The sequence below is a fragment of the Dama dama genome, chromosome 5, assembly GCF_033118175.1.
Source record: "Dama dama isolate Ldn47 chromosome 5, ASM3311817v1, whole genome shotgun sequence".
NCBI lineage: Eukaryota > Metazoa > Chordata > Mammalia > Artiodactyla > Cervidae > Dama > Dama dama.
This window is the reverse complement of record NC_083685.1, coordinates 75,881,388-75,906,098: the sequence shown is the minus strand read 5'-3', so window position 1 is coordinate 75,906,098 and position 24,711 is coordinate 75,881,388. Positions and strand designations below refer to the sequence as shown.

Sequence of the window (24,711 nt, the reverse complement as noted above, 5' to 3'; positions counted from 1 at the left end):
CACCAGGGTATCTTCCTGACCCAGGGATCGAACTTGAGCCTTCTGCATTGGCAGGAGGATTCTTTAAAGCTGAGCCACCAGGGAAGCCCCATAAGCAGCACCAGAAGCAGTGAAATCTAATGTTTTCATCGTTATCTCTGCTGCTGGAAGTCCCAAAAGCAGCACAGACAACAATAAAACATCAGATTTCACTTGAAGAAATATTACAGTAAAATCAGTTAAAAGGTATACCACCATAGGCGTTTTTCTAAATTCAAAAATGCTATGTGGAAACCTAAAATACAATGAATCCTCTTTGTTTACTGAACTGCTACTTTCACAGTAAAGGGTAGAGTTTTCCTGTGTTTCTTCAAGCACATGTTGCTAGAAGTAGAAGTATATTGCTAGTGGCATCCTTGATAAAAGGGAAAAATTTCTTTGACTATCTCCAGGCTATAACAGATTTTAGCATTTTAGCCACAAGTATCAGATGAAAGCACTTGAATTTTCTTACCTTAAATTTGACAAAGGTGCAGAATTATCAGAAAATACATCTTGAATAGCCTAGAGACAAACAAAACAGTAAAGGCAATATGTAACTTTGATAGCTTTTTAAAATGTTTTTTCTTGTTTAAATAATATTTATAACCCTTCCACCTATATTATTAGAAAGATATTTTTGTTATATATAGAAAAATCAGTTACATTAACATACAATTCTCAGAATTATAATACATAGACATATTTCTGTAAGGATATTTATCAACTAATGTTTATTTAGTATCAAAAGTTTTAAGAAAGTTTTCATTAAAACATATATTAAGGATCATATAACTCTATCTCAATCACTTCTCTTAATCTGTATGTTAGTTAGTCTTTTCATTATCTAAGCAATTTAAAATCTTGAGAGTCCCCTGGACTGCAAGGAGATCAAACCAGTCAATTCAAAAGGAAATCAGTCCTGAATATTCATTAGAAGGACTGATGCTGAAGTTGAAACTCCAGTACTTTGGCCACCTGATGCGAAGAACTGACTCACTGGGAAAGACCCTGAGGCTGGGAAAGACTGAAGGCAGGAGGAGAAGGGGACGACAGAGGATGAGATGGTTGTATGACATCACCGACTTGATGGACATGAGTTTGAGTAAGCTCCAGAAGTTGGTTATGGACAGGGAGGCCTGGTGTGCAGCTGTCCATGGGTTCACAAAGAGTCGGACACGACTGAGGGACTGAAGTGAACTGAAGTCAGCATTGCTGTTTTGAGCCCAGGGAAGATTTCACTAGCCACAAACACCATGACATTTATCTATATGTCAGTGGTCTACACATTTCTTAAAAATGGACATAAAGTGATGTAACAGGAAAATTTACCTCTACAAAATGGAGAAGCTTTTCAGTGGATGCCTCAAAAGTTTTCCGAGCCATTTCTGATTTTCGCAATTGGCAGTCCAGTACTGTGATCCTCTTTCTTAACTCCTGAACACTTTCCTGGACAGAAATATCAAAAGGAATTCTCTCTTATTGTATATATCTTTTGATCTGGAGGGGCACTTAACTAATTGCAATATTTTTAAAAGTTAAACTGCACAGGGATACTGCAAATTTTATAATATAAGCTACATATAACTTTACTGACAAAGCTTAACATTGTACCAGCTGTCAGGGTTCCAATTCAGTTTCTTTAGAGCAAGCAATGAAGCAAATTTGAAGTTGAAGGGAATTACATTGATAAATGGCACACGAAGAAATCGATTATATATTACTCCTTCCACACAGGAGGGAGTAACTATTACTTTATTAGTCTTTTCACAATAAGAAAATATTAATAATAAAGCAGGAAAAGCATATGAATCAATTGCTTTCAGATTTTGGACAACAGGCAGTGAAAGACCAGGATTCTGGAGAGACTAAAAACACGAAAGTTAAGCTCCATGACTGGCCTTTTGTCTTAAGGCTGCAAAACATGGCATAGGGAAAGAGTCTAAAAAGAAGACAGGGTTTCACTGAGCTGAGGAAACAAAAATTGAAATTTAGAGGTGGCTAAACCTGTGGAACATAGTAGAAGAGAAGAGGAAGCTACAGAAAATAAAAGCTGCGAAACTACCTAAGCATTTCTCTTTAGCAGGATTCTAAGCTATGCATGTGCATAGCCAGGCATCAAAAGGCTGGCCCACTACGGTGGAACGTAAGCTAAACAGAGGTTATGAAGTTTACACTTGGCTGTAAGTCATTGGTGTTTGACCAGTTAGAGAAGAGAAACTTAACTGAACACCCTGGGTCCTCAATTGAGACCACAGTAAGACCACACCTTAGGAATAGAGCTATGCTAACCCTAAAGTGGCTTTCCAAGTAGGGCTAGGGGTAAGGAATCTGCCTGCCAATACAAGAGATGCAAGAGACGCGGGTTTGATCCTTGGGTTGGAAGATCCCCTGGAGTAGGGAATGGCAACCCACTCCAGTATTCTTGCCTGGAAAATTCATGGACAGAGGACCCTGGCAGACCACATTCCATGGGGCTGCAAAGAGTTGGATGTGACTGAGCACACACATATAACTCTATTTTAGTTTATGGTGGCTGTTTTTGGACAACATGGCTTACCAGATGCTGACAGAAACCCCTGTTAATGTGGCACCATCCAACATGCTGAAGATACAAATACATATTTAATATAGCATGACCCAATTCGAAGCTGAGCTGGCGGAGAAGTAAAAGGATTCTGTGAACAGGAAGACGTGCAACAGCAATGCTGACTGAACCCACTGAAGTGAGAGTACAGTGAAGCACAATTTTATTTCAGGGTATTTGCTGATTATTGGTGGCCTCTAGTTTGGGGTTTCATCAGGCACAGATGGCAAACAGGAGAACTTTAATGGGTAAATTAGGGAGAAACAAACCTCTTGATTTTGGCTCTGGTGAATGGTAGACCCCAGTGCCCCACTCATGCAGGTTAGAGATCAGGATTTATATTACTTATGTGGTCTGTACATTCAGAAGCTGAAAATTTAGTTTAAAAAAAGCAAACACAAAATTTTTAGTGGCTTAATTTCTAAATTCAGATATCAAAGAATTCCTACATTTAATGTATCAAAAGCTCATGGCCTCAGTCAATAATCTACTATGGATAAAAAGTCAGCTGAAGGAGACAAATTATAGGATCAGACCTACAGAGATGGCAGATACTGAAGTGATTGAATACAGAATATAGTTACAGTTGGACTATAAAGAAAGCTGAGCGCAGAAGAATTGATGCTTTTGAACTGTGGTGTTGGAGAAGACTCGTGAGAGTTCCTTGGACTGCAAGGAGATCCAACCAGTCCATACTAAAGGAAATCAGTCCTGGGTGTTCACTGGAAGGACTGATGCTGAAGTACTTTGGCCACCTCATGCAAAGAGGTGACTCAGTGGAAAAGACCCTGATGCTGGGAGGGATTGGGGGCAGGAGGAGAAGGGGACAACAGAGGATGAGATGGTTGGATGGCATCACCGACTCAATGGACATGGGTTTGGGTAAACTCTGGGAGTTGTTGATGGACAGGGAGGCCTGGCGTGCTGCAGTTCATGGGGTCACAAAGAATCGGACACGACTGAGTGAACTGAACTGATGTTCAATATGTTTTATTTATTTATTTATTTTTTTAATTATTATTATTATTTTTTTTTCCAGTGGGTTTTGTCATACATTGATATGAATCAGCCATGGATTTACATGTATTCCCAATCCCGATCCCCCCTCCCACCTCCCTCTCCACCCGATTCCTCTGGGTCTTCCCAGTGCACCAGGTCGGAGCACTTGTCTTGTGCATCCCACCTGGGCTGGTGATCTGTTTCACCATAGATAGTATACATGCTGTTCTTTTGAAATATCCCACCCTCACATTCTCCCACAAAGTTCAAAAGTCTGTTCTGTATTTCTGTGTCTCTTTTTCTGTTCTGCATATAGGGTTATCGTTATCACCTTTCTAAATTCCATATACATGTGTCAGTATGCTGTAATGTTCTTTATCTTTCTGGCTTACTTCACCCTGTATAAGTGGCTCCAGCTTCATCCATCTCATTAGGACTGGTTCAAATGAATTCTTTTTAATGGCTGAGTAATATTCCATGGTGTATATGTACCACAACTTCCTTATCCATTCATCTGCTGATGGGCATCTAGGTTGCTTCCATGTCCTGGCTATTATAAACAGTGCTGCGATGAACATTGGGGTGCACGTGTCTCTTTCAGTCAATATGTTTTAAAAACTAAGAAAGAATTTAAATTGTAATAAAGAGACAAAAAACTATCAAAATAGATCCAAATGAAGTAAAAAAATCAATCTCAGAAATAAAAATGCAGTGCTTACTTAGGCAGCACATATACTAAAATTGGAATGATACAGAGATTAGCATGGCCCCTGCACAAGAATGATACACAAATTTATGAAGCGTTCCATATTTTTCACTCTTTGACATAAATCACAGCAAGATCCTCTTTGACTCACCTCCTAGAGTAATGGAAATAAAAACAAAAATAAATGGGACCTAATTAAACTTAAAAGCTTTTGCATAGCAAAGAAAATAATAAACAAGATTAAAAGACAAGACAAGAATGGGAGAAAATAATTGCAAACAAAGCTACTGACAAAGGGTTAATCTCCAAAATATATAAGCAGCTCACATAGTTCAATATCAGAAAAAAAACCAACCCAATCAAAAAACGGACAAGAGGCCTAAGCGACATTTCTCCAAAGAAGACATACAGATGGCCAATAAACACATGAAAATATGCTCAACACTGCACATTATTAGAGAAATGCAAAACAAAAGTACAATATCACTTCACACCAATCAGAATCATCATCAGCTCAGTCGCTCAGTCGTGTCTGACTCTCTGTGACCCCACGGATGGCTTCTCTGTCCATCACCACTTCCCAGAGTTTGCCCAAACTCATGTCCATCAAGTCAGTGATGCCATTCAGCCATCTCATCCTCTGTTGTCTCCTTCTCCTCCTGCCCCCAGTCCCTCCCAGCATCAGGGTCTTTTCCAATGAGTCAACTCTTCGCATGAGGTGGCCAAAGTATTGGAGTTTCAGCTTCAGCATTAGTCCTTCCAATGAACACCCTGGACTGATTTCCTTTAGGATGGACTGGTTGGATCTCCTTGCAGTCCAAGGGACTCTCACAAGTCCTCTCCAACACCACAGTCCAAAAGCATCAACTCTTCGGCGCTCAGCTTTCTGTATAGTTCAACTCTCGTATCCATACATGACCACTGGAAAAACCATAGCTTTGACTGGACAGACCTTTGTTGGCAAGTGTCTCTGCTTTTTAATATGCTGTCTGGGTTGGTCATAGCTTTTCTTCCAAGGAGCAAGCAGTGTCTTTTAATCAGAATGGCCATCAACAAAAAAATTACAAACAATAAATACTGCAAGTGATGTGGAGAAAAGGGAACCCTATTGCACTCTTGGTGGGAATTTAAATTGATACGGCCACTATGGAGAATAGTATGGAGATTTAACAAACTAGGAATAAATTTACCATATGACCCACCAATATCACTACTGAGCATAAATCCTGAGAAAACTACAATTCAAAAAGACACATGCACCCCAACATCAGCTGCAGCACTATTTACAATAGCCAGGACATGGAAGCAACCTAGATGTCCAACAACAGAAAAACGGATAAAGAAGTTGTATGTATGTATATATATATGTACATACATATACGCATATACAATGGAATATTACTCGGCCATGAAAAGGAATGAATTTGAGTCAGCTGTAGTGAGGCTGATGAACCTAGAGCCTGTTACACTGTTTGAAGTCACAAAAAGAAAAACAAATATCGTACGTATGTGGAGTCTAGCAGTGCCGAAGAGCACAATCAGAGAGGAGCAATGGAGACAGACATAGAGAATGGCCTGGAGGACACAGCAGGGGAAGCAGAGGTAGGGTGAGCTGAGCGAGCGGCACTGACATGTAGGCACCAGCAGGTGTGATGTGGATAAGCAGCAGGACGCTGTTGGACAGCACAGGGAGCCCAGCTTGGTGCTCTGTGATGACCTAGAGGGGTGGACAGGTGGGGGAAGGAGGCTTAGGAGGGCAGGACCACATGGATAACTGTGACTGATTTGTGCCAATGTCCGGCAGAGACCACCACAGCATTGTAAAGCAAGTATCCTTTAATTTTAAAAAGGCAGTAATAATTAGAAATTCAATTAATGTGTTTACTATCCAACACATTAAGAAGTTGAAGAGAGAATGGGTGAACTGGAAGGCAGAGGTAAATAAACTTCTTATAATAGAGCAGAAAAATAAAAATGGAAAATACAAAAAGAGAAGAGGTAAGGAAAAAATAACCAGAAGATCTAGCATATATCCAATATAAATTAGATAGGAGAGATAAGAAATAATGAAAGAGAAATAGGTCAGGATAACAGCTTAAGGATTTTCAGAAACAGTGAAAGACACTGTTCCGCAGACCAGGAAGCTCATTCCTTGAATCTCAAGCATATAAATTAAAATAGCTCAATACATGGCTGACCATAGTCAAACTTCTGACCACTTAAAACAAAGTCACCTAAAAAGAAACAGCACACTGCAAACAAATAACAGACTGAAACCTGCTATCACAACCATGGCACAAAAACATTAAAGACACTCAATGCCAGTTCAACATTCTAAATGTAGCAAAACTACACTTCAAGAACAAGAGTTAATAAATATGTTTCCAAAAAAACAAAAATAAATTTCATTACAACAGATCCTATCTTTGAAAGATGAATTTCTAAATGTGGTACTTCAGGAAAAAAGAAAGCAATTCAAGCAAGAAGGTCTGAAATGCAACAATGTTGAAAAAAGAAAATGATAAACATGGAGGTCTATCTAAACAAAGATTGGCAGCACAAAAGAAATTGTAATAATATCTAATTTATGATGTTAAAAGTCAAGAAATAACTAAAACACTTACAAAGCAGAAATTAAATAGAAAGAGACTATTGGATTTGTAGTAAAGTTCTTACAGTATTTAGAAGTAGAAAGACAGTGATTAGTTTTATAATTTAAGTTACAATAAAATGCTAACATTTCTATTACAAGATAGTCATTAAAACTAGAAACCAGGTGTCTAACTTCTAAACCAGCAAGAAAGTGAAAGTTGCTGAGTTGTGTCCAACTCTTTGAGACCCTATGGACTATACAGTCCATGGAATTCTCCAGGCCGGAATACTGGAGTGAGTAGCCACTCCCTTCACCAGGGGATCTTCCCAATGCAGGGATCGAACCCAGGTCTCCCACATTGCAGGTGGATTACCATCTGAGCCACCTGAAAGTGGAAGCAGCATAGTGAAACAAATTAAATGGGAATGGGGGAACACAGGAAAAATCTGACCCAATCCAAAAAAAAGGGGCAAGAGGGAGGTAAGAAATGACAAACAACCAGAAAACATGGGACAAATAAAACTCAGAAAATAAAAGGGCAGAAATTAAGCCACGTACACTAGTGAGTAAGAATGTACATGGAAAGATCTTTCCAATTAAAGGTCAAAAATTAGTAAACTGGGAAAAAAATCCAATTACCTGTTGTTTACCATAGACACAATTAAAATATAAGGACAGGTACTTCCCTGCTGGTCCACTGGTCAAAATCCGCCTTGCAATGCAGGAGGTGCAGGTTCGATCTCTTGGAGAATGATGATCCCATATGCTATGGAGTAACTAAGCCCATGCTCCACACAGGCTGTAAGCGGCAATTACTGAAGCCCGTGTGCCGTAACTACCGAGTCTGTGTGCCACAACTACAGAGTGCATGCACCACAACGAAAGCTTCTGCATGACACAACTAGAACCTGATGCAGCCAATCTAATCAATAGATAATATAAGGACTAATAGAGTTTTGGATAGATAATATAAGGCTAATAGAGTTTTGCCAAGAGAAATAACAAACACCCTCTTCCAACAACACAAGAGAAGACTACACATGGATATCACCAGATGGTCAATACCGAAATCAGACTGATTATGTTCTTTGCAGCCAAAGATGGAGAAGCTCTATGCAGTCAGCAAAAACAAGACCAGGAGTTGACTGTGGCTCAGATCATGAACTCCTTATTGCAAAATTCAGGCTTAAATTGAAGAATGTAGGGAAAACCACTAGCCCTTTCAGGTATGACCTAAATCAAATCCCTTACGAAGTGAGAAACAGATTCAAGGGATTATATCTGATAGACAGAGTGCCTGAAGAGCTATGGACATTTCTGACATTGTACAGGAGACAGGGATCAAGACTATCCCAAGAAAAAGAAATGCAAAAAAGCAAAATGGTTGTCTGATGAGGCCTTACAAATAGCAGAGAAAAGAAGAGAAGCTAAAGGCAAAGGAGAAAAGGAAAGATATTCCCATTTGAATGCAGAGTTCCAAAGAATAGCAAGGAGAGATAAGAAAGCCTTCCTCAGCAATCATTGCAAAGAAACAGAGGAAAACAATACAGTGGGAAAGACTATAGAGATCTCTTCAAGAAAATGAGAGATACCAAGGGAACATTTCATGCAAAGATGGGCCCAATAAAGGACAGAAATGGTATGGACACAAGCAGAAGATATTAAGAAGAGGTTGCAAGAATACACAGAAGACCTACACAAAAATGATCTTCATGACCCAGATAATCATGATGGTGTGATCACTCACCTAGAGCCAGATATCCAGGAATGCAAAGTCAAGTGAGCCTTAGGAAGCATCACTACAAGCAAAGCTAGTGGAGGTGATGGAATTCCAGTTGAGCTCTTTCAAATCCTAAAAGATGATGCTGTGAAAGTGCTGCATTTAATATGTCAGCAAATTTGGAAAACTCAGCAGTGACCACCAGACTGGGAAAGGTCAGTTTTCATTCCAATCCCAAAGAAAGGCAATGCCAAAGAATGTTCAAACTACCACAAATTGCACTCATCTCACATGCTAGCTCAAAATCCTCCAAGTCAGGCTTCAACAGTATGTGATCCATGAACTTCCAGATGTTCAAGCTGGATTTAGAAAAGGCAGAGAAACCAGAGACCAAATTGCCAACATCCACTGGATCATTGAAAAACCAAGAGAGTTCCAGAAAAACATCTGCTTCTGCTTTATTGACTATATCAAATCCTTGACTGTGTGGATCACAACAAACTGTGGAAAATTCTTCAAGAGATGGGAATACCAGAATACCTGATTTGCCTCCTGAGAAATCTGTATGCAGGTCAGGAAGCAAGTTAGAACTGGATATGGAACGACAGACTGGTTCCAAATTGGGAAATGAGTACGCCAAGGTTGTATATTGTCACCCTGCTTATTTAACTTATATGCAGAGTACATCATGAAAAACACTGGGCTGGAGGAAGCACAAGTGGAATTAAGATTGCCGGGAGAAATAGAAATAACCTCAGATATGCAGATGACACCACTCTTATGGCAGAAAGTGAAGAAGAACTAAAGAGCCTCTTGATGAAAGTGAAAGAGGGTGAAAAAGTTGGCTTAATGCTCAACATTCAGAAAACTAAGATCATGGTATCTGGTCCCATCACTTCATGACAAATAGATGGGGAAACAATGGAAACCGTGACAGACTTTATTTTCTTGGGCTCCAAAATCACTGCAGATGGTGATTGCAGCCATGAAATTAAAAGACACCTGCTCCTTGGAAGAAAAGTTATGACCAACCTAGATAGCATATTAAAAAGCAGAGACATTACTTTGCCAAGAAAGGTTCATCTAGTCAAAGCTATGGTTTTTCCAGTAGTCATGTATGGATGTAAAAGTTGGACTATAAAGAAAGCTGAGCACTGAAGAATTGATGGCTTTGAACTGTGGTGTTGGAGAAGACTCTTGAGAGTCCCTTGGACAGCAAGGAGATCAAACTAGTCCATCCTAAAGGAAATCAGTCCTGAATATTCACTGAAAGGACTGATGCTGAAGCTGAAGTTCCAATACTCTGGGCCCCTTAAATGAAGAAATAACTCTTTGGAAAAGACCCTGATGCTGGGAAAGATTGAAGGAGGGAGGAGAAGGGGACAACAGAGGATGAGATGGTTGGATGGCAGCACTGACTTGATGTACATGAGTTTGAGCAAGCTCCAGGTGTTACTGATGGACAGGGAGGCCTGGCGTGCTATATATAGTCCAAGGGGTTGCAAAGAATCAGACATGACTGTGTGACTGCAGTGAACTGAACTGAACTTAATATAAGGACACTGAAAAGTTGAAAGTAAAAGGATGAAAAAATATACATAGGTAAATACTAAAATAAAGCTGGTGTAACTATTTTAAAATCAATCAAAAATAAGCATTAAGGGAGAAGGAAGATTGCTAGAGTGAAGAGTCACAGCATTTTCATAAAAGGATGATAATGTGATTCCAAGCTTGTACGCAACTAAAAGCATTACTTCAAAATATATAAAGAAAATTTAGAAAAGAAATCACAAGGGAAATTTTAATCTATTCCCTAAGAAAGAAATTAATATTACTGGAGAAGAACTGTACCCCACAATTAATGATAATGATCTAGTGGACTCTATAAAACAATACATGAAATGACTGCAGAATTCTTTTCAAGCTCACTCTGAATATTTGTAAACACTGGCCATACAGTAAACCGTGAAGCAATCATCAATAAATTCTGGAGTTGTTATCTATAGACTAGATCCTCTGGCCACATGCAATTAACCTTTCTGTTCCTTAATGATGTTTATGAATCAAGGTGCAATTATAAATATGCAAATTCCCCCCAAATTAATCTATATATTTAATGCATTCCAGTAAAAACTACATTGGTATTTATTTCTTTTGATGGAATTTATAATCTGAGTCTAAAATACACATAAAAGATCAAAGGATTATGTAGCTACCACACATGTAAAGAAAAAGAACTAGACAGGGTCATCAGATCAAGATTTAGAGTAAAAGAGGCTTTTGAATGAAAGCAGCTGGATAGTTTATCATTCATTTAGAAAAAGAAAGAAAGAATGAAATGGACCCCTATCTCATACAATGACATAAAATCATGACAGAGGATCAAATTTTAGAAACTTTTTAGAGACAAATATAAAAACATTTTTGAGAATGGAAGGACTTCTAGAAAGACACATGAAGGAAAAGACCGATAAGTTGGATTACATGAAAACAACACCTGTTCATTTCACCTTAGGGTGCAAAGGCAAGCATAAATTTACATGAAGATTTTTACAACATCAAAAATAAGAAGAAACATTTCACAGAGAAACACAAAAACCTAATAAATGCATAAATATTAGCTCAACTGGCTATCTGGGACAAGAGGCAAAGCCCTGGTTTATTGCATTTGGTGGTGTAAATAATCTCACCATGACTCATTTCAAGCTAACCGTCTGATGTCATTGAACACAGAGTTAAGATCAGTTTAAATACTTTCAAACACAATTGGCATTGCCTAATTGTAATCAGTAAAGCTGATCATATTTTTGAGTGAAAAAACACAAGTCAGAATAATAAAAGTAATATGTTTTCTACTCATATAAAGTTGACAAACAGGCAAAATTCAACAATATACTGTTGAGGGATATGTGCGTGCATGCTTAAGTGCTCAGTCGTGTCTGACTCTTTGAGACCCCATGGACTGTATCCCACCAGGCTCCTCTGTCCATGGGATTCCCCAGGCAAGAATACTGGAGTGGGTAGCCATTCTCTTCTGCTTGGGATCTTCCTGACCCAGGGATCAAACCCAGGTCTCCTGCATTGTGGGTGGATTCCTTATTGTCTGAGCCACCAGTGAAGACTAAGGGATATATATACACAGGTAGTAAAATAATCAAGAAAATGGTTAAGATTAAATCTAGGAAAGTGGTTTTATGGGATGAAATTGGAAAGGGACACTGTGGGTCTTCAAACATATTGGTAAAGTTTTATTTCTTAAGCTGAAGGAAAAAATAAATAAAGAGGGAGATAAGTAAACATAGAGATAATGTAAGGGAAAACCTGTAAGAAAAATATTTATTGTTATAAAAACAATCTGTTTTAAAAGTGAATATCTGAATCTGAATTCTGTGATATTTTGGTCAGTTTCTCTTCAAGCAATCTCAAGCAAATAAAAAAAAGTTTCCTTCTCTTTCTCCACTGGTACTGGGTTTGGAAAATGTTGCGATGTTCATGTCTAACATCTCTTTGGGAAAAAAAAAAAAGATTATTCTCAGACATGGGCTAATGGCTTAGTTTAGGATTTTGTTCTCTTAACAAAATTTTGTTCCTCTGAATGGCATGAGACACCATTATGCTAAAAAAGAGAACTGAATTAATTATATTACCACAAAACTTAGGACAAAAATGTTTTTCAGCTAGGAGCTGAAATAGAGAATAGCAAATAACCTACGCTTTAAAAAAATGAATAAATTCATATGAATTCCTTAAATGTTATATTATTTAAAAAGACAGTATTTTTAAAGACTTGATTATCACTCCAAAAATAAATCAAGTTAATGTGCGTCCCTCCCGAAGCTGTGCACTGGGTCAAAGAGGATGACCATCCCCGATAGAGGAGGACAGATCTTCGGTCAAGGGTATACGAGTAGCTGTGCTCCCCTGCTAGAACCTCCAATCAAGTTATTATTTAAAAAGTACTTTTAATATTTTGATAATTCCAATATTTTCAGAATCATGTTAAGTTACTCACATGAAATAAGCATATATCTCTGATTTCAGAACATAAACACTGGGTCAAGAATAATAAATATATGCAACATTCCTTAGTATTTCTGCCATCTAAAGTATTGCTCCCCCTTGGCCTTATGGTATCATCAATGGGTGACAGGAACATCAGCCTTCTTTTGGAACTCGTTTAAATGGCAGATGTGAAAAATGTATCTCTTAGATAACCAAAGAAAATTTCAGATTTTCTTCTATATCTTGCTTTACTAAAACTAGTTTCATTTCTACTTGGTATATTTAAAGTACTTAACTCTTTTATGTTTAAATAAATAACTATATTTTTCAAACTTGTTTTATGTTCTCTTGAAAGATAACTGGATTAGAGACATAAACACTTATTATGGTTAGAAATAAATTCTAGCAAGTTATAAAATATCTGTTTCAATTTATTTAATTTTCTACCTTATTTCAGTGAAAAAAAAAGTATATATGCCTATTACAGTTTTTGAAGACCATTCAATGAATATAGTATGTATAATGTTTTACAAAGTCACATAATAAAAAAATTCACATTAAAAGAAAGGTCATACTGCCTTCTGAAAAGCATTCAGTATTTTGCTACTGAAATTGAAGCCTGCTAAATTCAAACTCAAGTTTCTTTCTCTTAATTAACTTGGGCCTTTGGCAAAAAATTATTTAACTTTCACACTTCCTCAAGTGCTCTAAACAAAGAGTAAAACAGAATTAAAAGACAAATTAGCAAGTTTAGGGAAAAAGGAGGAAACCAACGTAATGGGACTTAATGACTGAGTTGTACAACCTTGACCAGTGACCCAAATAAATCTGGGGCACATACTTTCCCATCCCAAAGCTATCTGGATAAAGGGAGGCTCATAACCTTCACATTACCCCCACCACGAAACATCATCCTATCACTGAATAACAGAGACAAACACTGACCTAGTTTAGAAGTGCAGATGAAAAAAAAAAAAATGAAAACAGGATACATGGCTACGGCAAGGAAACCATGGTAACTAGAAAAGAGAACTGTTTTGCTTACTTTATTTTGGTCAGAATAATCAGCAAGCTGAGCCTTCAGCTCTGTAATCTCAGCCTCTAGCAGACGGATCACTTCCTCATAATCCATTTCCATTCCGTGGGCCTGTCTCTGTGCAGCTTCGGCAAGATGAAGCCGACTTCGCAGGGCTCTTGTTTCTTCGACCACAGCTTTGGTTTCCTAAATATTTAAAAAATAATGTCACTGAAGAAAAGAATGTAAAAGTAGTAGCAGTTTAAACAAAATATTTTCTTTCTTCTGGAAGTTATAATTCAAAAAATGAATCAATATATTTTTCACATCTCAATTTGAAAACTAATATTCATGTTATTTAATTAAGGTCATGTGTGACCTTACTTTTCCTTGGTTTCTTGGATAACTTTCAGTGTAGACTCTCCAACTTCACACATTTAGGAGAACATTTTGAAAATAAGAGAAGCAGAAGAGAATTGAAAGTGGAAAAGAGAATAAAAAGTGGCTCAAAAGATAAAAAGAGCAAATTTCTACAAAAGTCAAGTAGGTGGTAGGGCTCATGTTCTATGAAGGTTTTTGCAGCTCCATCAGATCCTGCTGAGAGATTTATAGTGTTAAGGGCTGCTCGGTGGTTCAAGCCCCAGGAGCCAAATCTTATTTCTAGACATCAGTCTAAGAGCTACCTCCCCAGTTTGACTTAGGCCAAAAGGCAGAATTCAGTAGCAAAATATACAGCCATTTCCACAGGATGCAATGCTCACCACATTTAGAATAACACTGAAGGAAAGGCATTACTAAAAACCATTTTATACATAATCAACAGAGGCTCAGAGAGGTAACATAACCTATGCAAGGGCAGATACGAGTGCCAGAATTCAAACTCAGCTTTACCTGACTCCAACATTAATGCTCTTTTCACCATTTTACTCCACCACTAGATGACAAAAATGAAAACAAAACTATACACTAGCTGTATTTTTCACCTTAGGAAGTGGATGGTGTGGCCCAAAGCACTTGCACTCTCAAAAATGTGCCTTGGTGTTGGCTCAGTAACCGTTCCCAGGACAGCAATATAATTTAATATTGCACTTGCTATAATGTAAACCATTTCTTTCTTTCTTTTTTTTTTTTTAACTTGATGCAGAAATTGTCTTTCTCTGCAATGGAACTTTCTGCTCCAATTGCGTGGCTAATATTCAACTATGGCTATTTTAATTCTGTGGGAGCTTTTACAGGACACTTGCTTTTGTTTGAGCCTAGGGGAGGGTTAGAAATGTTTTTACTGCAGGACATATTTAAGGGTCACTTTTCCATTCATACATTCAGTAGCTATTAAGTACTTACTGTGTGTGAGTTTCTGTCTCAGGTACTGAAGAGGGAGCACCTAACACAGTACAAAGTCCTCCTTTTGTCTCCCAATACTTATAATCTAGTTTGGGGAGAGGGCAAACTAGAGATAATCAATGAAGATCTCACTGGGAAGACTTTTAATCAGAGGACAGGAGAAAGGATGGAGCTGTGCAGACTTCTGAAAGAAGCGCTTTCTGGGCAGAGAGAGCAGCCTGTGCAGAGGAACTGGGACAGCATTGTGCCTGCATCTTCAGACAACAGCAAGGAAGCCGGGTGGCTGCAGGAGACAGGAAAGGACAGGAAGAAGGGGGCGCAGACATGGGGGTACAGCGGGCACAGTGTCTGGGCAGCGATGGTGCCAGCGTGGAGTTGGCGGATCTTGAGGGCCTTTGTAGGCCGCTGTAAGGACTTTAGTTTTATTCACGGCCAGAGGGAAAGCGACTGGAGGGTTCTGGGCAGAGAAGCGGTAAAAGGACACCTATCTAACTAACACATCAGTCAGTTCAGCCCAGGCAATCAAGGGTTACGTGTCACAACTGGATCACCTTCACAAAAGACTGCACGAATAACAGGTAACGGTCTACTATGTGTCAACAGGGCTCTAAATGTTTTGGATAGATCACCTCAAATAATCTACCCAGTGCTGTGAGAGCGATGTCCATTTTTATCCTCATTTAATAGGCAGGAAATTGGAAAGTTAAGTAGTTTGCTCAGAATCACAAACTTAGTAAGTGGCAGAGCTGGGATTTGAACCCAGGCCGTTTAGTTACAAAGTCCTCAGTCTTGGCTACAGAATATGCTAAAAAACCAAATGGCTTGTAGGTGACAATATCATCAGTGCCCAGCCCTGCATGAGCTTAGGATGTGGTCATTACAACACACTCAAACACATTTGAGGCTGCTACACCGTTCCCCACTTTCCATTCAATCAGGCTAGGAAAAAAATAATACTGTCACTGAAGAGAAAGGGAGGGGCAGAGAATTCACCATAGCAGCAATGAAGAATAACTAATTCGATGATTTGTCTCCTTCACATTTGCTTCATGCAGCCTTTATTCCTCTATAAAAACAGCACTTTTATTTTTGTTCAAAGAACGCTAGTTAATTAAATGAAGAATCTGAATGGAATTTATATAGCCATTATAGTGCACTGATGGTAATACGGTGTGAAATGCAGTCGGGTGGTAAAAGATGCAGAGGTTTTGATGCTGAATAAATTCATGCCATTTCTTTTGTAAATGTATAACTGTCAGGCTGGTAAATGTGACCCCTTAGCAAAGTTCTAGCCCAATTCCCACTGAATGGCTGTTTAAAAGATTAGTGCATTGAAATGACGACTCTTAGAGGAAGCAGTAAAGAAAAGATAGCAGCAGTGTGCCACATTTAGCAATACAGGATCACATAAATCCATTTTTTCTTTTCCTCCTGGGCTTTTTTCTAATAACTGTAAAGACTCCTATGTCAGTAATAATTGAGCCAGAATTTTCCTAATACCTCACCATGAGTCTGAAATCCAATCAGGGGAAATGTGGCAGCCAGTTCACTGATTTACTCTGTGTTAGGTACAGATTAATTCAGTTTAAAAGTTAGAAAATGTTGGATCATTAAATAGCAAGGGAATTCCAAACAAGCATCTACTTCTTCACTGACTACACTAAAGCCTTTGATTGTGTGGATCATAACAATCTGTGGAAAATTCTTAAAGAAATGGGAACACAAGACCACCTTACTTGTCTCCTGAGAAACCTGTATGCAGGGCAAGAAGCAACAGTTAGAACCAGACATGGAATAATGGACTGGCTCAAAACTGGGAAAGGAATACGTCAAGACTATATACTGTCACCCTGCTTATTAACTTATATGCAGAGTACATCATGAGAAATGCCAGGCTGAAAGACTCACAAGCCGGAATCAAGATTGCTGGGAGATATATCAACAACCTTGGATATGCAAGTGATACCACTCTAATGGCAGAAAGCAAAGAGGAACTAGAGTCTCTTGATGAATGTGAAAGAGGAGAGTGAAAAAGCTGGCTTAAAACTCAGCATTCAAAAAACTTAAGATCCTGGCACCCAGTCACATCACTTCATGGCAAATAGATGGGGGAAAAAGTGGAAACTGACAGGTTTGACTTTCTTTGGCTCCAAAATCACTGTGGACGGTGAGTACAGCCACAAAATTAAAAGACGTTTGTTCCTTGGAAGAAAAGCTATGACAAACCTAGACAGCGTATGAAAAAGCAGAGACATCACTTTGCCAACAAATGACCATATAGTCAAAGCTATGGTTTTTCCAGTAGTCATGTACAGATGTGAGAGCTGGACCATAAAGAAGACTGAGCGCCAAAGAATCGATGCACTCGAACTGTGGTGCTAGAGAAGACTCTTGAGAGTCCCTTGGATAGCAAGGAGATCAAATCTGTCAATCCTAAAGGAAATCAACCCTGAATATTCTTTGGAAGGACTGATGCTGAAGCTGAAGCTTCAATACTTTAGCCACCTGATGCAAAGAGTCAACTCATTGGAAAAGATCCTGATGCTGGGAAGGACTAAGGGCAGGAGAAGGGGGTCACAGAGGATGAGATGGTTGGATGGCATCATGGACTCAAAGGACCTGAGTTTGAGCAAATTTTGGGAGATGGTGAAGGACAGGGAAGCCTGGCGTACTGCAGTCCAAGGGGTCACAGAGAGTCAGATACAACTTAGCAACTGAACAACAAAGATGTAGTAGCAAATCAGAAAAACCAACGAAAGCATTATGCATACTAATACTAGGCAGTACAAAGAGATGCACTAAAAGGGAGTCCTAAATTATGAAGGCACATCTCTGACTTAACATTTTTTTAGTGACATTGAGAAAATGACTTCAACTCACACTCTGGTTGTTAAATCAGGATTTTCCACCTTAGAATTTCACAGTGAACCTTCAGGGAAGATCAGACCAAATTCTTCTTTGAAAATATACTTCACACTAACGAAAATCTTTGTAGGCTAAAAGAACTTCGCTATGTGACTGTGTTGAGACAAAGGGCTGAATAAACGGACCTTTGTCAGCAAAGTGATGTCTATGCTTTTTCATATGCAGGCTAGGTTTGTCATAGCTTTTCTTCCAAGGAGCAAGCATCTTTTAATTCTGTCACTGGAATCACTGTCCACAGTGATTTTGGAGCCCAAGAAAATAAAATCTGTCACTGTTTCATTAACATGATATTGAATTAAAAAATGGGCATTAGATATACTTCAGAATCTTAGATACATGTTTGTTGTTGTTTTTTTTTTCATTTTCTGGCTCTGTAATTCTCCAAGCCTCAGTTTTTTCATTTGTATAAGGGTAAATAACAGCATCCACTTTATAAGCTCAAAACAACTCTCACAATAGGATTAAAGAACTACAGCTCTTGCTACACTTTTTCCCTGTTCCTCTTCATTGTTTTCAAATAGACACATAATCACCAATGTGATGAGAGAGCTAGACTGGATGAAATGACTGAGGCACTCAAGTAGTTCTTTGGAAGTAAAACATGCACATGGCTTTTTAAATGTTGCAACAGTTATGTAAAACCTTCCCTTCTCTAGTTGTGAGTTTTAACGGCTCCCCAAAGTAGAAGGAAAAAGTGCTAACTGCAGTTGCTTATTTGTAATGAGGTAGCACATTCACATCACTAAACTGAGAAGTTCTGTAATTTTTAAGCTAATCAGTAAATCTTTCACAATGTCAATTGCTGACAGAAGAAAAAGGAGGCCTTCAAGAGATATATGTTTTAGTGTAATGTAACTTATGCTACCAAGCCCAAAAGAATACTTCTCTTATCAGCTTCCTACATCCACTCATTGGAAAACCCTTCTTGGTCTTGGTCCCATTACAGCCTATGAAAAAGACTAAGGGTTACTGCAGAAAGAGGGATGTTGAAGGAAAAATGTTTAAAAGCAAGCTATATTTAGTTTCCTTAACTTAGGTATTGATTTTATTAAAATATGCTTAATGTTCCTCTTAAGGGATGATCTCAAATAATTTGCTAGTGGTTCACAAAAGGTATCTACAACTCATCCCTTAATCATGACATTCTTGGAGGAGAAAATGAATTCACAGAACTTTATGTAAGTCTCCGATGTGTGTTCTTTCCTTTCCTTTCGCCTTCTCTGGGTGTACATCCATCCCTCTCTTCCACCTCCATACCTAACCAGTTATCTGGCACTGTGAATTCTTCACTGATGATGTGTTTGCACCATTCCTTAATTCACGTCTTTAACACCTCACACATAGGTGCATACTGCATACTCTGTTCTTCACTACAATGTACTCTGCATACTTCTGAAGGATCAATTTTCCTGAAATATTGCCTAGGAAACAAACCTAGATAAAATGTTGCTAAGTACATGGTACATGATAAATATATTCTCAATCTCTACACGTCAAGGTTCTCCACTATTTGTTCCAAATCAGTCTTTCTAGTTTTAGCACACTGACTCTCTTATAGATTAACATATCCAAGTGCATTCACTTACCAATTTCCCAGACTAAACTCTCTCACCTCCAAGATACTTTTGAGCACATTATTCCTTCCACTAGGTGAATATATTTTTCCTCCTTTTTTCCCTTCATCCCGCTGCCATCTATTCTTCAAAATCTACTTTAGATTTTATCTTTTCTCATCTTTCCAGACCACTTAAGCTTAAAATGGTCTTAGTTGTGGAGTGGGTTTTTCTCTAGTTGCGGCAAGAGTGGGCTACTCCCCCGCTGTGGTGCATGGGTTCTCCCCGCTGCAATGGGTTCTCCTGGTGCGGAGCATGGGCTCCAGGGCGCGCAGGCTTCAGCTGTGGTACATGGGCTCAGCAGTTGTGGCTCCTGGGCTCCAGAGCACAGGCTCAGCAGTTGTGGCACACAGGCTTCATTGCTCCATGGCATTGAAACTTCCTGGGGCAGGGATCAAACCCGTGTCTGCTGCATTGGCAGGCAGATTCTTCACTTCTGAGCCACCAGGGAAGTCCTCCCCTCCTTTTATCCTTACGATATCTGTTGTCTGTAATTATTCCACAGGCTACTTAGCATTTTCTACTGCTCTGTTAAACTGTCACGAAAATAATATTTTACTCCCAAACTTTCCAATGTCAAAAGATCCTGACTGACGAAAGTAGAGCACAAGTTGTCTGAGAGTAAAACCCTATTTAATATTAACAGGTCCTCCATTCAACATAAATATGGCATGTAACTGAGTTGACAAATAGTGAAAATAACTATTTTGCTTTTCATATATAATTGCCTTATAGAATTTTATTAGGTATGAAGCTTTCATAAGAAGGTTTCAATTTTATAGCAATATTAGTAGAATTGTATTTCATTTAAATAATTACAATAACAACCATAAGTCATGCTATGAAAAATAGCACATAATGAAAAGCAAATCATTTCAGCATGCTCTCTTTATACAGGAATTAAAACAAAATCCTTTTATAGTATCTATCAAGTAAATGAAATTACATCTAAACCATGTGGAATGAATACCAAGGTCAGAAAAGGACAGATAGTTACACTTTAGTGTGCTTGACAATTTTATTTCTTGGTTTCTCATTAAATAGATTTAAAAATTATGTACACTAAGTTTATATTTCCCTAAAATTTATAATTTTCCATCATAAGTTAATATAATGAATACATGCTCTCAAGGACTATATAATCTAGAAAGTCCTGTCCAATCCTATCCAAATCCTTGATTCCATGATTCATGTGGTGACACTCCTTTCTAAGTGTGAAAAATGATAGATATTTGTAAGCCCAACAAATATGATTTTATTTAGTTTGTATGAAAAAGAAAAATCCTCACTTTGCAAAGAAGACTTGGTTAAGCTTTCTGGAGAAAAAGCAGGCCAATCAAATTATAATTAGCTCTAATTAACCCTCCCAAGAGCTGTCAACTTCTTTACCTGCAGATGCCTCATCCTCCAAAAGGTGCAAAATTGAATTCTGCCTCTGAACATCAAAGAAAATCAAAGAAACAATGTTTAATCTCTGTCTATAAACAGAAGTCCCTAATCAAAGACAGACACACAAGTACATCTATCTAATAAATTTTACCCTGTGAACTTTGTTCACAATATAAATATTAATTAGTTAAAATACTGTTTTGACAATATACTTAACCCTGAACATGTATTTTCTGGTTTAGTGAGATTTGACATAAAAGAAAACTATTATCCTACTTCTCCAATCCTGGTTACAAGTGTACCAAAAGAAGACATTTATAGTATTGGAAATTTCTTTAATAATCAGAATTTAAATCCTGTTCGGTGAAACCTAGTATCACTCAGAGGCTACTTTTCCAGTTGTCAAATGTTTAAAATTCATCTGAAGTTTGGGGTTTAAGAATAGAAATGTATTCCTTCCAAATTAACCTTTAGAGAATTCAGTTAGGATCAAAATTTTATCAAATTTTGTTTGTTTTGATGGAACCTGACCAAGAATTCCAAATTTGAATCTAGCTATAGTAAGATCTGAGGATTCCTGGGGAGCTCAGTGGGTAAAGACTCCGCCTGCAATGCAAGAGACCCTGGTTCAATTCCTGGGTCAGGGAGATCCCCTGGAGAAGGGGTAGGCTTCCCACTCTAGTATTCATAGGCTTCCCTGGTGGCTCAGACAGGAAAGAGACTGCCTGTAACACAGGAGATCTGAGTTCGATCCCTGGGTTGGGAAGATATGATGGAGGAGGGCATGGCAACCCAATCCAGTATTCTTGCTTGGAGAATCCCTATGGACAAAGGAACCTGGCAGGCTACAGTCCTAAGGGTCACAAAGAGTCAGATACCACTGAGCGACTAAGCACAGCACAGCACAGCACATAATAAGATCTAAATAATAAGCAAGATTCTTAAATTCATTTAGAAGAAAAAAGCCAGTGAGAACTGATAAGCAAATACTGAAAAAACAACGACAGTAAGAAGGAAAAACAAAACACAAACAAATAAGGTGGGACATGGCCCAAGAATTTGAGGTATATATAAAATTTAAAAATTGGTACTAGCCAAAGAAGAGTTAGATAAAACATTCATCCACCCAATATTTATTGACGAAGCTACTGGAAAAATTAGATAGCCCCAAACTGACCCCTAGATTATATGAGAATTTAATTTATGGTAGTGGAAAGTGAAAGTATTAGTTGCTCAGTCGTGTCCGACTCTTTGTGACTCAATGGACTGTAACTCGCCAGGCTTCTCCATCCATGGGATTTTCCAGGCAAGAATACTGGAGTGGGTTGTCATTTCCTTCTCCAGGGGATCTTCCTGACCCAGGGATGGAACCTGAGTCTCCTGCATCACAGGCAGATTCTTTACCACTAAGCCACCAGGGATGCCCCATGGTAGTGGGTATACCACATAAAAATAAACGGTGCAGCAAAAAGCTATTTGGAAAATAAAGTAGAAAGTGTAGATCCTCATCTCATATCCTATACAACACAGAGTAATTTCTTAGATGAGCTAAACAAAGAAACAGGAAAGAAATAGGACAGAAATAGGAAGAAAACTAGCAAAGAGGTATCCAAAATTGCTAGGAATAAAATTTTTAAGTAGTTATGTATGGATGTGAGAGTTGGACTACAAAGAAAGCTGAGTGCCAAAGAATTGATGCTTTTGAACCATGGTATTGGAGAAGACACTTGAGACTCCCTTGGACTGCAAGGAGATCCAACCAGTCCATCCTAAAGATCAGTCCTGGGTGGGTGTTCATTGGAAGGACTGATATTGAAGCTGAAACTCCAATACTTTGGCTACCTGATGCAAAGAACTGACTCATTTGAAAAGACCCTGATGCTGGGAGGGATTGGGGGCAGGAGGAGAAGGGGACAACAGAGGATGACATGGTTAGATGGCATCACCGACTCAATGGACATGAGTCTAGGTAAACTCCAGGAGTTGGTGATGGACAGGGAGGCCTGGCGTGCTGTAGTCCATGGGGTCACAAAAAGTCGGACACGACTGAGCGACTGAACTGAAAATTTTTAAAGTTAAAAGAAAATGGAGAACTCACAAAGAAAAAGAGACTTGACAACACATTAACCACCTATGTTTAAAAACTTTAAAAAAATTAGAAAGACACAGTTTGTATATAGAGGAAAACAAGTGAAATGAGATTGAGAGTTAAATGTTTTAATTCATAGTATAAATTAATGCATATTTTCTAGTTTTATCAAAATTAATTTTCTAGTTTTAGCCACAGATTTGATAGAAATAAGGTTAATACCTACAATGTGGAGATCTTACAAAATGATGTGGGAAAGCTGGGAAACAGTTATTAAGAACAGAAGTGAAGAAGAAAAAGCAAGAGTGGGAAGGGGATGCAAAGGAAATATAAGGTGCATATATGGTCACAAGAAATATATCAGGAAACCAGATGCCTTGGATATGAAGAACTGTGATGCAATTCACAATTTAATTTGAAACTCATGGTCTTAGACAATTTTTGGTATATCTAACATGGATGACATTGAATCAAAGTACATACAATATTTTCAAATAGGGTGATTTATTTATGTAGGGCTAGGCAGGACTAGAGAAATCTTACTTTTAATTCTAAAATAGTTTGTGAATAAATCATTTAACACAGTGTCATGAGTCCCATAACAAAGTTAAGAGTAACGAAAGTGTTTCTCACATGTTAAACTGCCAAGATAGGAGTTTTATGGTATCAACTGCCTTATCACTACTTCCTCCTTGAGTAAAATTTACTAGTTTGTCAGCCAAGTTAACATATATTGCTCTCACTCTGTGTTAAGAAACATAAAATGTTTGGCATCTGCCTAGATGTTTGAAATATGCCCTGGAAAGGTGCTCTCTTAGCAACTGACTTATGGAATGTTACAGATTTGTAATTCCTTGTTTTTGGTTAAATAAGGAAAATTATAGGCAGCATACCTACTTTGGTGTACAATCATGCCTCTGACAACTCACTACCTCTAGGGCACTTATTCTGAAGGGCTTTCTAGAGAGTGATGATTTTGCTCTGTTTTTCATTTTTCTTACTAGACTGAGAGCTCCTTGAAGAGATTAGGTCTAGCTTTCACACTACATTCACATAAAATGAGAATTAAATAAAAGAAGCTTAAACATTTCCCTCGCCAAGTGGCCCTTATAAGTTACTGCAGGCATGTGTAAAAAGACTGAGGAAAGAATGGTGAGTGTGGTCCCTGAATAGCCAGGATAAAAGTGACTCATGGTACAGAAACCAGAATCCTAACACCAGTTCTGATTAAGCCAACTGATACAGAAAATACTGTAATCAAATTGAACTGAAAGGTTTCTATGAACAAGAGCACTTCCCTCCCACATTTCTCTTAACACTGAAAATTCTGGGAGTCTGTTTAATTTAACACAATTAAAATGATTCTACAGTATCTATAGGGTAGTAAACTTTCTCTCAGATTTCTTAAAATACTAAGAACTTTTCTACATTATAAAGAAACAACTATCTGGGTATTTGGAATATACACCTTTGTTTAAAGCTTGTTTAAAATGCTATATTCATTACCATCTTTCTAAATTCCATATACATGCGTTGGTATACTGTATTGGTGTTTATCTTTCTGGCTTACTTCACTCTGTATAATGGGCTCCAGTTTCATCCATCTCATTAGAACTGATTCAAATGTATTCTGTTTAATGGCTGAGTAATATTCCCTTGTGTATATGTACCACAGCTTTCTTATTCATTCGTCTGCTGATGGGCATCTAGG

At 38.2% G+C, this 24,711-nt stretch overlaps 1 protein-coding gene and 1 non-coding gene across 6 annotated transcripts in view; one reads left to right on the top strand and one right to left on the bottom strand.

Moving 5' to 3' along the window:
* STXBP4 (syntaxin binding protein 4) overlaps positions 1 to 24,711 on the bottom strand; it is a 206,321-nt gene that overhangs the window by 75,089 nt on the left and 106,521 nt on the right. For 4 of the 5 annotated variants that reach the window (XM_061142569.1, XM_061142570.1, XM_061142568.1 and 1 more), the window contains 3 exons: positions 13,671 to 13,847; positions 1,351 to 1,467; positions 494 to 543 (listed from right to left, as the gene is read on the bottom strand). In XM_061142569.1, coding sequence (XP_060998552.1) covers positions 494 to 543; positions 1,351 to 1,467; positions 13,671 to 13,847 — 344 coding nt within the window. The remainder of the gene's footprint in view (positions 1 to 493; positions 544 to 1,350; positions 1,468 to 13,670; positions 13,848 to 24,711) is intronic. The other variant, XM_061142571.1, reaches the window with a different exon arrangement.
* On the top strand, positions 4,316 to 4,419 carry LOC133058080 (U6 spliceosomal RNA). The gene has a single exon (XR_009693204.1). It is a non-coding gene; the product is annotated as a U6 spliceosomal RNA (small nuclear RNA).